The sequence below is a fragment of the Taudactylus pleione genome, unplaced genomic scaffold (genome assembly GCF_031769625.1).
Source record: "Taudactylus pleione unplaced genomic scaffold, aTauple2 ptg000155l, whole genome shotgun sequence".
Classification (NCBI taxonomy): Eukaryota; Metazoa; Chordata; class Amphibia; order Anura; family Myobatrachidae; genus Taudactylus; species Taudactylus pleione.
Window position 1 is genome coordinate 6,134,297 of NW_028284557.1, and position 12,802 is coordinate 6,147,098.

The 12,802-nt window shown below is 44.4% G+C and overlaps 1 protein-coding gene across 2 annotated transcripts in view; it reads left to right on the plus strand.

Annotated features, from left to right (window-relative positions):
* LOC148521763 (retinol dehydrogenase 8-like) overlaps window positions 1-11,820 on the plus strand; it is a 38,864-nt gene extending 27,044 nt beyond the window's left edge. The window contains exons 2-6 of one of the 2 annotated variants that reach the window (XM_088474724.1): window positions 863-1,024; window positions 1,184-1,363; window positions 4,779-4,872; window positions 9,431-9,614; window positions 10,803-11,820. In XM_088474724.1, coding sequence (XP_088330850.1) covers window positions 863-1,024; window positions 1,184-1,363; window positions 4,779-4,872; window positions 9,431-9,614; window positions 10,803-11,042 — 860 coding nt within the window. In that variant the 3' untranslated portion in view covers window positions 11,043-11,820. The remainder of the gene's footprint in view (window positions 1-862; window positions 1,025-1,183; window positions 1,364-4,778; window positions 4,873-9,430; window positions 9,615-10,802) is intronic. The other variant, XM_088474725.1, reaches the window with a different exon arrangement.
* Window positions 11,821-12,802: the final 982 nt, after the last annotated feature.

A 12,802-nucleotide genomic window follows, 5' to 3' on the forward strand; every position in this document is an offset into this window, starting at 1 on the left:
TCTCCAGCTTTGCAATTGTGATCCTTGCTGAATCAGGCCCTCAGTTTCTTACTGATAAACACACATATGGTAAAGATTTGGTGCTTATGTTGAGGGATAATATTAAAACTTTGTCTGACACTCATTGATCCTCTCCTGTTGACTGGTTAGCATATTGCACTTACAAAGTCTTTGAATCAAGATAGACTTTGATTAGATGGTGATGTCTTCTCACCACATTGATTCACTTGACATAGGGCCTGATTCAGAGACAGAGGCAATGGCGATTTTTTAAGCAGATCGAGCGATTGCCTGCTAATGCCTATGCGCCAACACTGCACTGTGCACAAGCAGCGATTGCATTATGATTATGCATGCACATAGTACCCATTCACAATGTGAGGCAGTCAGCATTTGAAGGTGGTAATGGCCGGTTAAACGCTGTCTCATGGGAATGCATAAATTAGGCATTGCGATCTCTTTACCAGCATGAGACCTCTCTGCATGTCAGGAGAGCTGCCGAGTCTGCAGCTGGTCAGACCTGCCACAGATGAAGCATGGCTGCCTGCTGTGCGCCGATGGTACCAATGTTTATGCTGTTGCACGTCGTCGTATGGATGGGGGAAGGCAGCAGTGGGCGTCCTTATACTCAGATGTGCTTTGGAAGGCATTAGCATATTTTAGCAACTGCGGTCTATGAGTGTATGCAGCTGCGTTTGTATTACCGTCCGTCTCTGAATCAGGCCCATAATGGACTGTAAGCTGACCTACTGTTTGGGCTGTGTGAACACTTCATGCTGCTGGTTATATCTCTTAATACGATCTTGTGAGAGCAAAGGTCTCTTGTCACCAATCACTGATTTATACTATACTTTTTCTACAGTCATTGCTACCATGCGTAACCTATCAAAGCGGAAACCTTTGGAGGAAGCAGCAGGAGACACCCTTCATAGAACACTGGAGATAAAAGAACTGGATGTCCAGAGTGAACGTTCCATCCGCGACTGTGTGAACAGCATCCCTCAGAGACATGTAGACATTCTCAGTGAGTGGTCTGTTCCATGTCTGTCAATGAAATCGTTACATATATTTCTTTTTCACTGTCAAATATAATGACTATATTTTACTGTTTATCTTAAGACCAGTTCTCCAATTTAAATATTCACAAAGAGAGTTGTTACTACTAGGCATAATTGTATTTCAGTTAATAATGCAGGAGTGGGGCTTATCGGACCTATAGAGTGCCAGTCTATAGAGAACATGCAAAGCGTCTTCGAAACCAACTTCTTTGGGGTTGTAAGGATGATAAAGGAAGTTCTGCCTGACATGAAAAAGAGGAGAAGTGGCCACATTCTGGTGATGAGCAGTGTGATGGGACTACAAGGTAATTACATGAGCAATAATATCACACATTGGGTGTACCAGCCATAATTCAATATCGTTGTAATGTCTGCTTCTGTAGTGATGATTAATACAACACAGGAAGCTAGGGGGCTGGTTCTGAGTCAGATAGATCTCTGTGCACTTCACAAATGGTGAGTTTTTGCATACGGCGCATGTGCAGATGCATATTTACGCTTTGTGGCATTTGTCCATCCTATTTGGAGTCCTACAGAACTTGGCTGGGTTTGTTTTCCCGAGAAATTGGGTGTTTCGGACTGGAAATTGGATGGCAACAATGCAATCACACAGAACCTCCCTGTGTTGTTGGCGTGGCATGGGAGTGTATCAGAATCTTTGTGCATAAAGAGAAGGGAAGCTCATTTCTGACAGATCTCTTACACCCGCGGTCACCAACCCGTCACTCGCGTGTCACTCGCGGCCGCAAGCATGGTGGCTCGCCTTATGGCGGTAGCATGATGGGTGCTCTCCTTATGGCAGTGGGCTGACGGTGCGCAAGCTGCGCATAGGGCATGTGTAATATGCAGCGCGGCGGCAGTGCATGACGGACATTGCTAGCAGTCTCACCATTGACTGCATAAAGAGACACTGGGTACTTGTTTGGAGGGAGTGTGGGACCTGGCCATTTACTGTCCCGCCTGCAGCATGGCATCGCTCACGATAACCCCAGATTGGGCTGCTTGTACAGCCGACTGGGGTTATCGTAACCGACCAGCGGGAACATGCATCGCATACACACTAGCCGATATTTTGAATGATAACAATATCGTTATCGCTCAAAATATCGGCTAGTGTGTATGCGGCTTTACTAGCCACAGTATTCTTTGCTGAAACAAATCTACTTGCAACATTGTGTCTAAAGTGGCTATTGTGGTAATGGATTCTTTAAATGGACAAACAGAACACTATGGGCCTGATTCAGAGCCGCTCGTAAGCGGCCGCTCATTCGCTCCGAGCGATGTTTGCCCAACTGCGCATGCATATGGATCGTTATACGCATGCGCGAACCACTCAGTGTGGTCGAAATTCATGTGCTCGCAAAATAGCGAATGCCTGATAATTTGAGTGACAGGAGTAGGCGTATGTGGGTGGTAACGGGGGAAGGTGCTTGAAAACGGGTAGTGGAGATCCGAACGCAGGCGTGCTTAAAGGTCAAAACGGGCGTTTTATGGGTGTGCATAATTAAAACAGCAGCATCATTGACCACGTCACTGGGTTATTTTATAGCTAGAACTGCTCGCAAAATTGTGGTAGGAAAAACCAACCCCAAGAATAGCGAGCAGTTCATACCCTGGTCGATGTACTCGATTAATCTAATAAATAGCAGACATGACGTAGGATGCGAGCGGCCAGGGGGCGTATTTTTTAAAAAAACGACCGCAAGTTTTGTTCGCTCGTTCAGACCTAGAGGCGTGGACAGATGTCCAGCTGGTTGAGTGTTGGGGGCCGTAATTATATACTAAAATGTCAATATACAAGATGTCAAAAGCTTAGTGTAGCAATATCAAATAAATCCAACCAGCAGATGTAATTCCAAATACAGCGTGTGCGTTTGGCATGAAATCCCGGCGGCTGCATAGCCGATGAGTGAAATGCCGATGCCAGAAGATCGAACAGTCAGAATCCCGACGGAGAAGGTAACACATCCCCCCCTTAACGCTAACCCTCCCTTAGGGGTGCCTAACCCTAACACTCCCGGGGTGGTGCCTAACCCTAAGTCCCCCCGGGGGTGCCTAAACCTAACCTCCCCCTGCCCGCACCCTAAACCTATCCCTCCCAGGGGGTGCTCAACCCTAACCTCCCCCTCGGAGGTGCCTAACCCTAACCCCCCCTCCCACAGGCCTAACTCTAACCCTCCCCAGGGGGTGCCTAACCCTAAGTCTCCCTAGGGGTGCCTAAACCTAATCATCCCCCCCTTCCCTCGCGGCTAGCGCTAACCCTGTCCCCGCTTACCTTCGTCCGGAAAGCTGTCTATCGGGATTCCGTCATCGAGCTAAAGATAGGTGTCAGGATTTCATCGCCTATCTTTAGTCCTATGTCAGGACTTTGACGCTGGGATTCCGTCAGACGGCTTCCCGGGCGTCAGCATTATAACTACATCCAAAGGTCACCTCTGAGGACTTTTTCAAGCTGAAAATGTGTTTATTAGCGCATTCTTAATTTTTTTAACTTCTTGTTTATGTAGGATTTGCAAGTTAACCCTTTATCAGAATTGCTGCAGGCGAACAAATTAATTAATCCATAGAATTGGTTCACTAGCGCTGGGTGTCTTTTCCCTTATTTTTCTGGGCCCCTCCAACAAGCCCACTCTCCTTCCCTCTCTGTGCCCCTGCTAATGATGATGATTGCAGTGGTTGGTGTAAAATCAATGGGTTTTCGCTTGCAGATGCACTAACACCCCCATTTTTCCTACTGATTGTTACATTAGCATAAGGTAGTAAACATGGCTACCACGGCTGCCGCTACTACAGCCACTTTGCTTGCGACTCAGAATCAGCTCACAAGTGCTCACAGTTTGCTCTACCTGTCTTTGTCTGGTTTACCTCCGTGTTCTCAGCTTTCTCCTATGGTGGGTAATTGGCTTCTGACTAAGGGGTCTATGTATTAATAATCGCTGTACTGCCGTGATTATTAACGTTCCAACTCGCCGGGATATTTTAAATTTTAATAAAACTATCCCGGCTATGGACTACCAGGAACTTGCAGGGACAGTGGTTGCGGTAACCGCTGTCCCCGTGGGTTATATCCCCGGCATTTTCGGAGAAGTCTTTCACTGAAGTGAAAGATTTCTCCGGGGGAATCTGACACTGTGCATGCACGTAGTGTCAGCTTCCTGGACTGGCCCGGGGCTGCAGGGGGAATAGATCGAAAGAACTCTCTCCTGCACTGAGAGCCCCCATAGGCAAATCATAGTTTACACCATATGAAGATGGTATATACTACTGGGGCTAAACTCCGAAAAGCTTCACTTTTTGGAGTTGAGTACATAGGGATCAGATCGTAGTCCCCATTGATAATAATGGGGTCTGCGACTGCCATCTGAAATACTACTTAGCAGCTTGCCGGAGATTTCTGTGAAATCTCTTTCATTGTGCTATTAGTACATAGCAACAATACATAACATTATGCAAAAACTGCAGTTTCTGCATAATTTTATGTTAAAAACGGCTTGATACATAGGCCACTACATATGTGGTAAAAAATTAGGTTGTAAACTTCGCTGAGTGTGGGACTGAATAAAGTTCAGTATACAGCGTTATGTAATATGTAATATGGTAGCATTATGTAATGTGGTAGTGTTATGTAATATGGTGGTACTTTGTAAGTAATGGATAATAATAAAAGCAAGGTGTTTATCTATACCTCTCTCTGAATAACAATCCATTTTATCTCATCAGGAATTGTATTCAATGATATCTATGCAGCCTCAAAGTTTGCTATTGAAGGATTCTGTGAGAGTCTGGTATTCCAAGCCCTGAAATTTAATATATTGTAAGTGAGACATTCAGTTCTGTCACATATGAAAGAAGAAAATGTTTTAAGTGGTGAGAATGTGTCGAGTTCGCTTACAGCAAGGGGAATGAGAACTCAGTGTCTACATTATTCTCGCTGGACCAGTTTCTGTCAGTATCTATCAATAACAACCTTGTTGAGATCATACACCTACATATTACATTTCAGAATGAAAATTACTAATGTTATTCACAAGTATTTCAGTTTACAAAAAGTGTATATTAGTTCAGTATATCAGATATGGGGTTTTATTCAAAATATTCTGCTATTTATGAGCAAAGTTGGAGGGTTGTTGATGTGCAGTGATTTGGGAGTGATAATTACCAGTCTATTCAGCAAACAATTGCTACTGTTGGATAGTCACAGCCTGTGAGCTCCAGTGAAATTCAGCAACAATTTTTATTGCATCACCAATGTACTGATTTTACGTGTCCACTGATGAGAAGCAATAGAAATGTTTGCTTAGAGTAAAGGAAAATGTACATTAATATAGTAACTAACATTGAGCAAGTGGGTGGTTCTTTTACTGCAAACATAGAGGAAGATCAGGCAAGTATAATATATGCAAACCTTTCAATATATGTCACAGAATCTTAATATTACATCACATGTAAATAAACAAAGAGCAGGAAATTTCCTCTGGCACCACAAGATAAAGCAGCACTCTGTTACACCAAAAAAAGAGTCACCAAACTCTAATAGACAAAATCAAGCAAAATGGTATAATAATGGTTGTGCTAAAAATTGTCCCAGGATATGGTCCAATACCAACAAAAACCTTCTTAGATGTTCCTATTCCCTCAAAGTCACTGCTGCACATGGATCCTGAGATACTGTATATGTAAAAAGAAGGGGAAATAATTGTGTAATCCTGACAATAATACTCAGTGCTCATATGGATGGAAAATAATTGTATACTGTCTATTCCCAAACTGAATAGCAGTGCTCCCCAAATAGTCCAGAGCAGACCAGCAGGTGGAAGCTTTGGGGATTGAATACTTCCAAATATGGATCATAGTACCTATGTAGCCACAACCCTGCCAACAATTGGGTGAGTAGGACGGGAACATTTAATTCTCTCAGGAGTATAATACCGGCGTTAATAGATTTTGTATGCAGACTCTTCTATTTTGGTTGCGATAGAGCTATTGGCTATCCTCAGGTCTCATCATCTGGAGGAGGTCCAAGCTATTTCATGGGGCCTCAAAGATGGGAGGGTGATGTCTAGACGGAGGGCATAAAGCTGGGAAATCAAGCCCTTGGACAAGGGGCTGTGTTTACACAGACTCTCAAAAGGGGGCAGGGAATTTAAACCCTACCTGAGATCAATTAAGGAACTTTGTGGTAAAGAATCCAGGAGGAAACGGGGGATTAGGCCCAGTGCTTAAAGTGGTCCACCTCGACGGTTTTTAAACAAAAGGGACAGGGCGCCAAAAAGGGCTGTGGTCTCAAAAGAAAGGGTCGTTGTCACACAATAGTATTCCCAATTCAAATTCCGCCACACAGTAGCACAATCTTGATTCCCCCCGGATTCACATTACACCAGATAGTAGAGTCCCTTATTCATGTATGACACATAGCAGTGCCCCTTTTACACAATGCCCACATTTGTCCCCCTTATACACAATGCCCACAGTATAAGTGCCCCTAATACACATAATGCCCACAGTAATAGTGCCCCTAATACAATGCCCACAGCAGTAGTGCCCCTTACATATAATGCCCACAGCAGTAGTGCCCCTTATGCAGTGCCTATTGTAGTGGTGCCCCTTATGCAGTGCCTCCAGTAGTGGTGCCCCTTATGCAGTGCCCCCAGTAATGGTGCCTCTTATGCAGTGCCCCCAGTAGTGGTACTGCCCCTTATGCAGTGCCCTCAGTAGTGGTGTCCCTTATGCAGTTCCCCCAGTAGTGGTAGTGCCCCTTATGCAGTGCCCACAGTGGTAGTGCCCCTTATGCAGTGCCCCTAGTAGTGGTAGTGCCCCTTATGCAGTGCCCACAGTGGTAGTGTTCCTTATTTAGTGACCCCAGTAGTGGTGCCCCTTATTCAGTGCCCCCAGTAGTGGTGCCCCTTATGTAGTGCCCCTTATGCAGTGCCCACAGTGGTAGTGTCCCCCGTAGTGGTGCCCCTTATTCAGTGCCCCCAGTAGTGGTGCCCCTTATTCAGTGCCCCTTATTCAGTGCCCCCAGTGGTGGTGCCCCTTATGCAGTGCACCAAGGAGTGGTGCCCTCAGGAGTGGTGCCCCTTGTAGAAGTAATGCCTCCAGTAGTAATGACCCCTGTAGTAATGCCCCTGTAATAGTGCCCCCAATCATAATACCCCCTGAGTAATGCCCCCAGTAGTAGTGACCCCAGAAGTTATGCCCCCTATAGCGAAGCTTCCGGTCCGCCTGGATGCTCCTCTGAACTATGGGAGAGACGTTATGATTTCTCTCCTATAGTGCCCGTGGGGGGAGCAGGAAACGCCGGAGCTCAAGAGTGAGCTCCAGCCTCCAGCTGCTGCTGGCACTGCGGTGAGGGAGCCGGGCGCCCGCTGGTAACAAAATATCAGTGGGTGCCCGGCAAATGGAGCCTCCCTGTGGCGCCGGGCTGAGGTGGGTCGGTGGAGGCGGAACTAGTTCCATCTCCAAATAGAAGTGACAGAACACAGGTCCGCCCCGTTCCGGCCCACTTTAACCCCTGCTTATGCAAAAGGGATCAAAATAGATGTAGGGGAGGTAAAAGTCATCTTAAGAGAGTGGAAATCACACAGTGTGGTATCAAATTTGATAACGGGGAGCAGTTTGGATGCAGGGGTTCAGTGTGCGGAAGATAGATCCCATGGGGGGGGGTCAATTCTGGGAGCTTAATATAGGCCGATTCGATGTCAATCCAGGAAGTAGAACCCGGTGGAGAGTAGGAAGCAATAATATGGGAGAAATGGGAGGCCAGATAGTAGAGGTGAAAGTCAGGAACCTCTACCACCACCTGCAATCGACCTCCCCAGGGTTTTGGCAATTCGTGGGCGTCTGTGGTTCCAAATAAAGCAGATAAGGAATTTTTTTATATTACTTAGAAAGAAAGCAGGAACAGCTACTGGGTGGGCCTGAAAAAGATAGGACCATTTTGGTATAATATTCATCTTGGCGGCTATGATCCTACCCAGCCACGAGGTAAGTTGATTCCAGGATAGGAAGATTTGTTTTCTTTAGAGTGTATATGTGTTAGTGTGACAGAAGACTGGTAATTACACTGCTTGCAACATGCAGGCAATTCAGTGGATGAATGCTGGGTTGTTTGCCTCTGGTATACACAGTGTGCCACTATGTCTTGCCCCTAACTGATCCCCTTATTTTAACTACTGCTGCAATGATTGCCACTGGGGGTAGCGGTAAGGCTAGTAATTATTTTATATGGTCACATATTGTGCTAAAAGATGCTCGAACACTACAAAAACATCTCAATGCTTTTAGATTAGGGGTTCCCAACCACGGTCCTCAAAGCACACTAACAGTCCAGGTTTTAAGGATAACTACACTTGAGCACAGGTGACTTAATTAGTACCTCAGTTATATTGATTTAACCATCTGTGCTGAAGCATGGATATCACTAAAATCAGAACTGTTAGGGACATATTCAATTGTGGGTGAGAAAAGCAAAAATCCTGCACCTGCAAGGTTTTCCTGCAGGTGCAGGATTTTTGCTATTCAATTAGGTGCAGATTTTTTGATTTTTTTTTGTGCTCCAGGAGTTTTTTCTTCTCGCACCTCCAGAGCAAGAGTGATTTTTCCTAAAACTGTTAATTTTAGGCAAAATCAGCAGGACTTGCTCTGGGACCCTGGCAGCACCCCCCTGAGGACTAATTAAGCCATTGGAAGTTTCCAGTTAGTCTAATTAGTCCATAATTACTTACCTTCTGCAGCGCTGTCTTCTGCATCTTCTTTTGCATCCAGCGTCGGAGCCGGGTCTTCTGCAGCAGGGAGAACTACATCTCCCAGCAGCCCTTGCCCCTCCCACCAGCCCTATGAGACTCCCAGCAGTCCCCTGTCCAGTGAGAAGTCAGAAGGGAGGCCACCGGGAGCCGCAGAGACCCCCAGGCAGGTAAGTACAGAATTTTTTAAAAAAAAATTTACGTAACCACTTTTTTTAAATTGGATACCGCGGGTATTGGGAGCACGCATACCCGTGGTAATCCAAAATTGGGCGCGAGGTTTTTTCCTTGCTAAACCTTGCGCCCAATTGAATATGCCCCTTAGTGTGCCTTGAGGACCAAGGATGGGAATCACTGTTCTAGATTATGCTTCTGCAACTCTATAAGGCATTGAGTAAACCCAGTTAGTATGTTTGGTATACCTGTACATGCAAGATTTAGGGGATTAGAAAAAATGTAGGAATCATTTTGTTTGATTGTTCTGATATGTAAACTAACCATTGAAAACAAAATTTATAGAAAAGCAAATTTTTCATGACTTTTCTTTACTATTGGGAATACAATGTAAAACCGCATTTATTGTTGTAAATCCTTTTACTGCTCAGAGAACAAATACTTTCCTTATTTTAGCCTTACACTGATAGAGCCAGGTCCTGTGATGACAGAGTTTGAGTTGAAAGTTTATGAAGATGCTATACATGGGGATTACTCCAAGGCAGACCATGAGACATCAGATATGTTTACAAACTATTACTTGAAGAACTCCAAAGCCATATTTTCTAGTCTTGGGCAGACGCCCGAGGACATTGCTGAGGTAAGAGATCAGCATGAACACCGTGGTTGAATATTCTGAAAATTGGTGTACAGGAAAAATACTTTATAGTAACCAGCTATTTTATTTTCTGAACTGCACTAGGATAAATATAATTAGAATCAAATTGATTGCTATGGGGTTGTAGCAGTTGTTTCTTGTGTATCAGGTTTTGTGAATGCTTCCCATTGGGTTTTAGTCTTATAAAGGAGGTTACAGTTCCATAATAGACATCAGGATATTCTTGGAAAACTGTAAACAGCCACCATACCAAATCCCCATGTGCATGCCAGCAGGGGAAGAAGATGAAAACTGATTAGTACAGATATGTTCTTACACATCTTTGCTGCAGTCGTGCCAAAAATCCCCACTTTGCGCGCCAGTTCCTATGACATATTTTTTTACTGAAAATGCATTTAAGTTGCAATGCTGATTAATTTGATATGCAACACTTGTATATCTATGTTTGACCGAGTCCCTGAATCTGTATACGAAATGTTACAATGTAGCTGCCGCACCCTTTTTCATTACAAGTTCCTTTGTGCTTCATGTACACGCCCAGGTGCACACAGATATACAACTGTTGCATATCAAATTAATCAGCACACAGTCTACGACACCCGATGATAGCAGTAGCATGGGACCTGGTGGCTCACTCGCGCTCTGTGGTGTATTGAGGCTAGATATATGAGGACACATCTGTATGCTGCAGTTTGTGGATAGGCAACATCAAGAAAGTAAACAGAGTAAAGTTCAGAAATAAGTCCAGTCCTTTGGTGTGTAGCAAAAACAAAATCATAAAAAGAAACCCTGGCCTGTTTGGATATAACTTAACAGAAGTCTCCCTCTCTAAGGGTAGGAAGACCTAGTCCAACTCACATAAAATGGCATTTAAATAGAACACATATAAAATCTTAGCAGTGTATTTCAACAAGTCTGTCAGCCTGTTCCCCAGGTAGTGAGAAACTGGCACACCTTCTATCAGCCTCTCATAGAGGCGAGTGACTTTTTGTCACACAAATGAAAACAGGTTTGTGTGACTTGCTTCATGCAGTGCGCTGGCACTACAAAAATAACTAATGACTCTTAGGTGGCTGCTGCAAGTGGAGGGAACATGTATAGTAATACACAGGTAGCAAGACATCAGGAGATAAATACTGAATTACTAACTTGCGGTTGTTATTCTTGCAGCATACACTACGTGTCATCACTATGGAGTCACCCCCTTTTCGCTACCAGACTAACCAGGTCTACACACCTCTTACAGCACTGAAATACGCAGATCCTAGGGGGGAGCTGGTGACCGACTTACTCTACAAGATCGTTTTCCAACATGACACACTAATGCAGGCCAGCCTTCGTGCTATCAAGCTCATCCGCTGGAAAGCACAAAAAGTACAACAAGGAGCAAGGATTTTGGGATTTATATAGAATATCCATTTTACAGAACAACTATATAAACCTATGAATATTGCATTTGTGACCCAGCTCATCCAAGAAGCTGACTCTGCCAGCTACTTGGTTGTAATCCATGTTAAAAATGCAAGCAAGCAAATGTGCTACATTCTTTAATCCCAAAATTATCTTATTTTTTTAAAAACATCACAAAAACAAACTTTGTTATTTTGTTTCAAAGTGTTAACACAAGATACGTGGTAGTGTAGATGTTTAGTTGCATGTCGGTTTAGGAAAATTCTGAAAGTAGACCACCTGTGAGGCAAGCCTTATAATGGCTGAGAGCCATGTCCCTTGGAGAACGTAGAGGAGAACTTATGATGCACAGTCTGTAACGGCCACCGAGCCGTGAGTTTCACTTCCCACTTCCAAGCACTAAAATATCTGCCCATGAGTCCCAAGAGAGCCCACTCTAACCTCTCATCCACCACTCTGATGCTGGAGACAATTCATTTATAGAACTAAAGATAAGAACTATATCTATAATAAATCTTTTTCATGTTTACCAACTATCACCTTACATTTCATCAATGCTTTTTCAATAGCTCGTACTTTACTTAAGCATGAATCAGTCGCTGAAACACAGTGATGCCAAAGATATACAGCCATCCATAAATAGCACTGGTGTACTTCAGTGTGACATGCAAGGTCACTAGTCTGCAGTATTAACTGCTGCTTGCACCAGGCTCGAAATCAGCTAGTGTCGTCTCACCAGCCAACAGACTCAGATTGTTAAATGGAGAAATCCCTACAGTAACGGATGCTCAACCCATTTTATAGCATGTGGTGGCCTGAAAAACATACAGTACACTTATACCCCTTTAATACCCTTTTACACTGACATGAAAATCCCGGGTTTGTGCATGTGAATGCGCCATAAATCTGGGAAATTTTGTCAGTGGAAACGCCCAACCCGGGTCCAGTGACCCCGGGGATCCAACGCAGGTAGCTTGCAGGGATGGATACGGGTCGTGCTGCATGCCACCTGATCGCCCAGCTTCAGTGTTGCTTGGAGACTATGGGATATATTCAATTAGCGGCAAAAACGTCCGTTTTCGCCGCTATTTGAATATGTCCTTATGTCGCCATCAATCATCCACTGCAACGCCGGAAGACCCAGGTAACGGCAGACTCTGGTCCGTTGTGAACTGCACCGACCGGGCAATAACCCAGGTCGGTGCTGCAGTATGAAAGGGGTCATGTCCGGGTCTGATCCGGGCTGGTATCATGTCCCGGGTCCTGCTCTAATCTCATTGGCTCAGAATTGTGGTGAGTGGAAACTAGAGGAGAGATTGTTGTTCCCTACATCTACCACAGATTTACTCAAAAAAGATAGATGACACTCTAGACAAATGTTGTAGTCTGTTACTATTCAGCTGTTACAGGACTGCAAGTTCCAGCATGCCCTAGCAGCTAAAAGATGGAAAAGAATGGTGCCTTTTGAAGCTCCCCATCAGCTGAATAGTTATTTGTTGCTAAGATTGCACAGTGACTGCATCTCTCATTCTACTGGTAGACAGCCTTTCCAACCACTGGGATTTATGTACTTACAAAGTGTACTTGTGTAATAACCAATAGCAACCAATCCCCAGTTACCTTTCACCAATTTAGCGCGTTAGAGAATGAAGACAAATGTCAGGCTGATTGATATAAGTTACTGCACATTTCCAGCTTTCACTAACTGCCATGATTGATTATTTACAGCACAAACAAGTATACTTGTGGACACCCTGGGA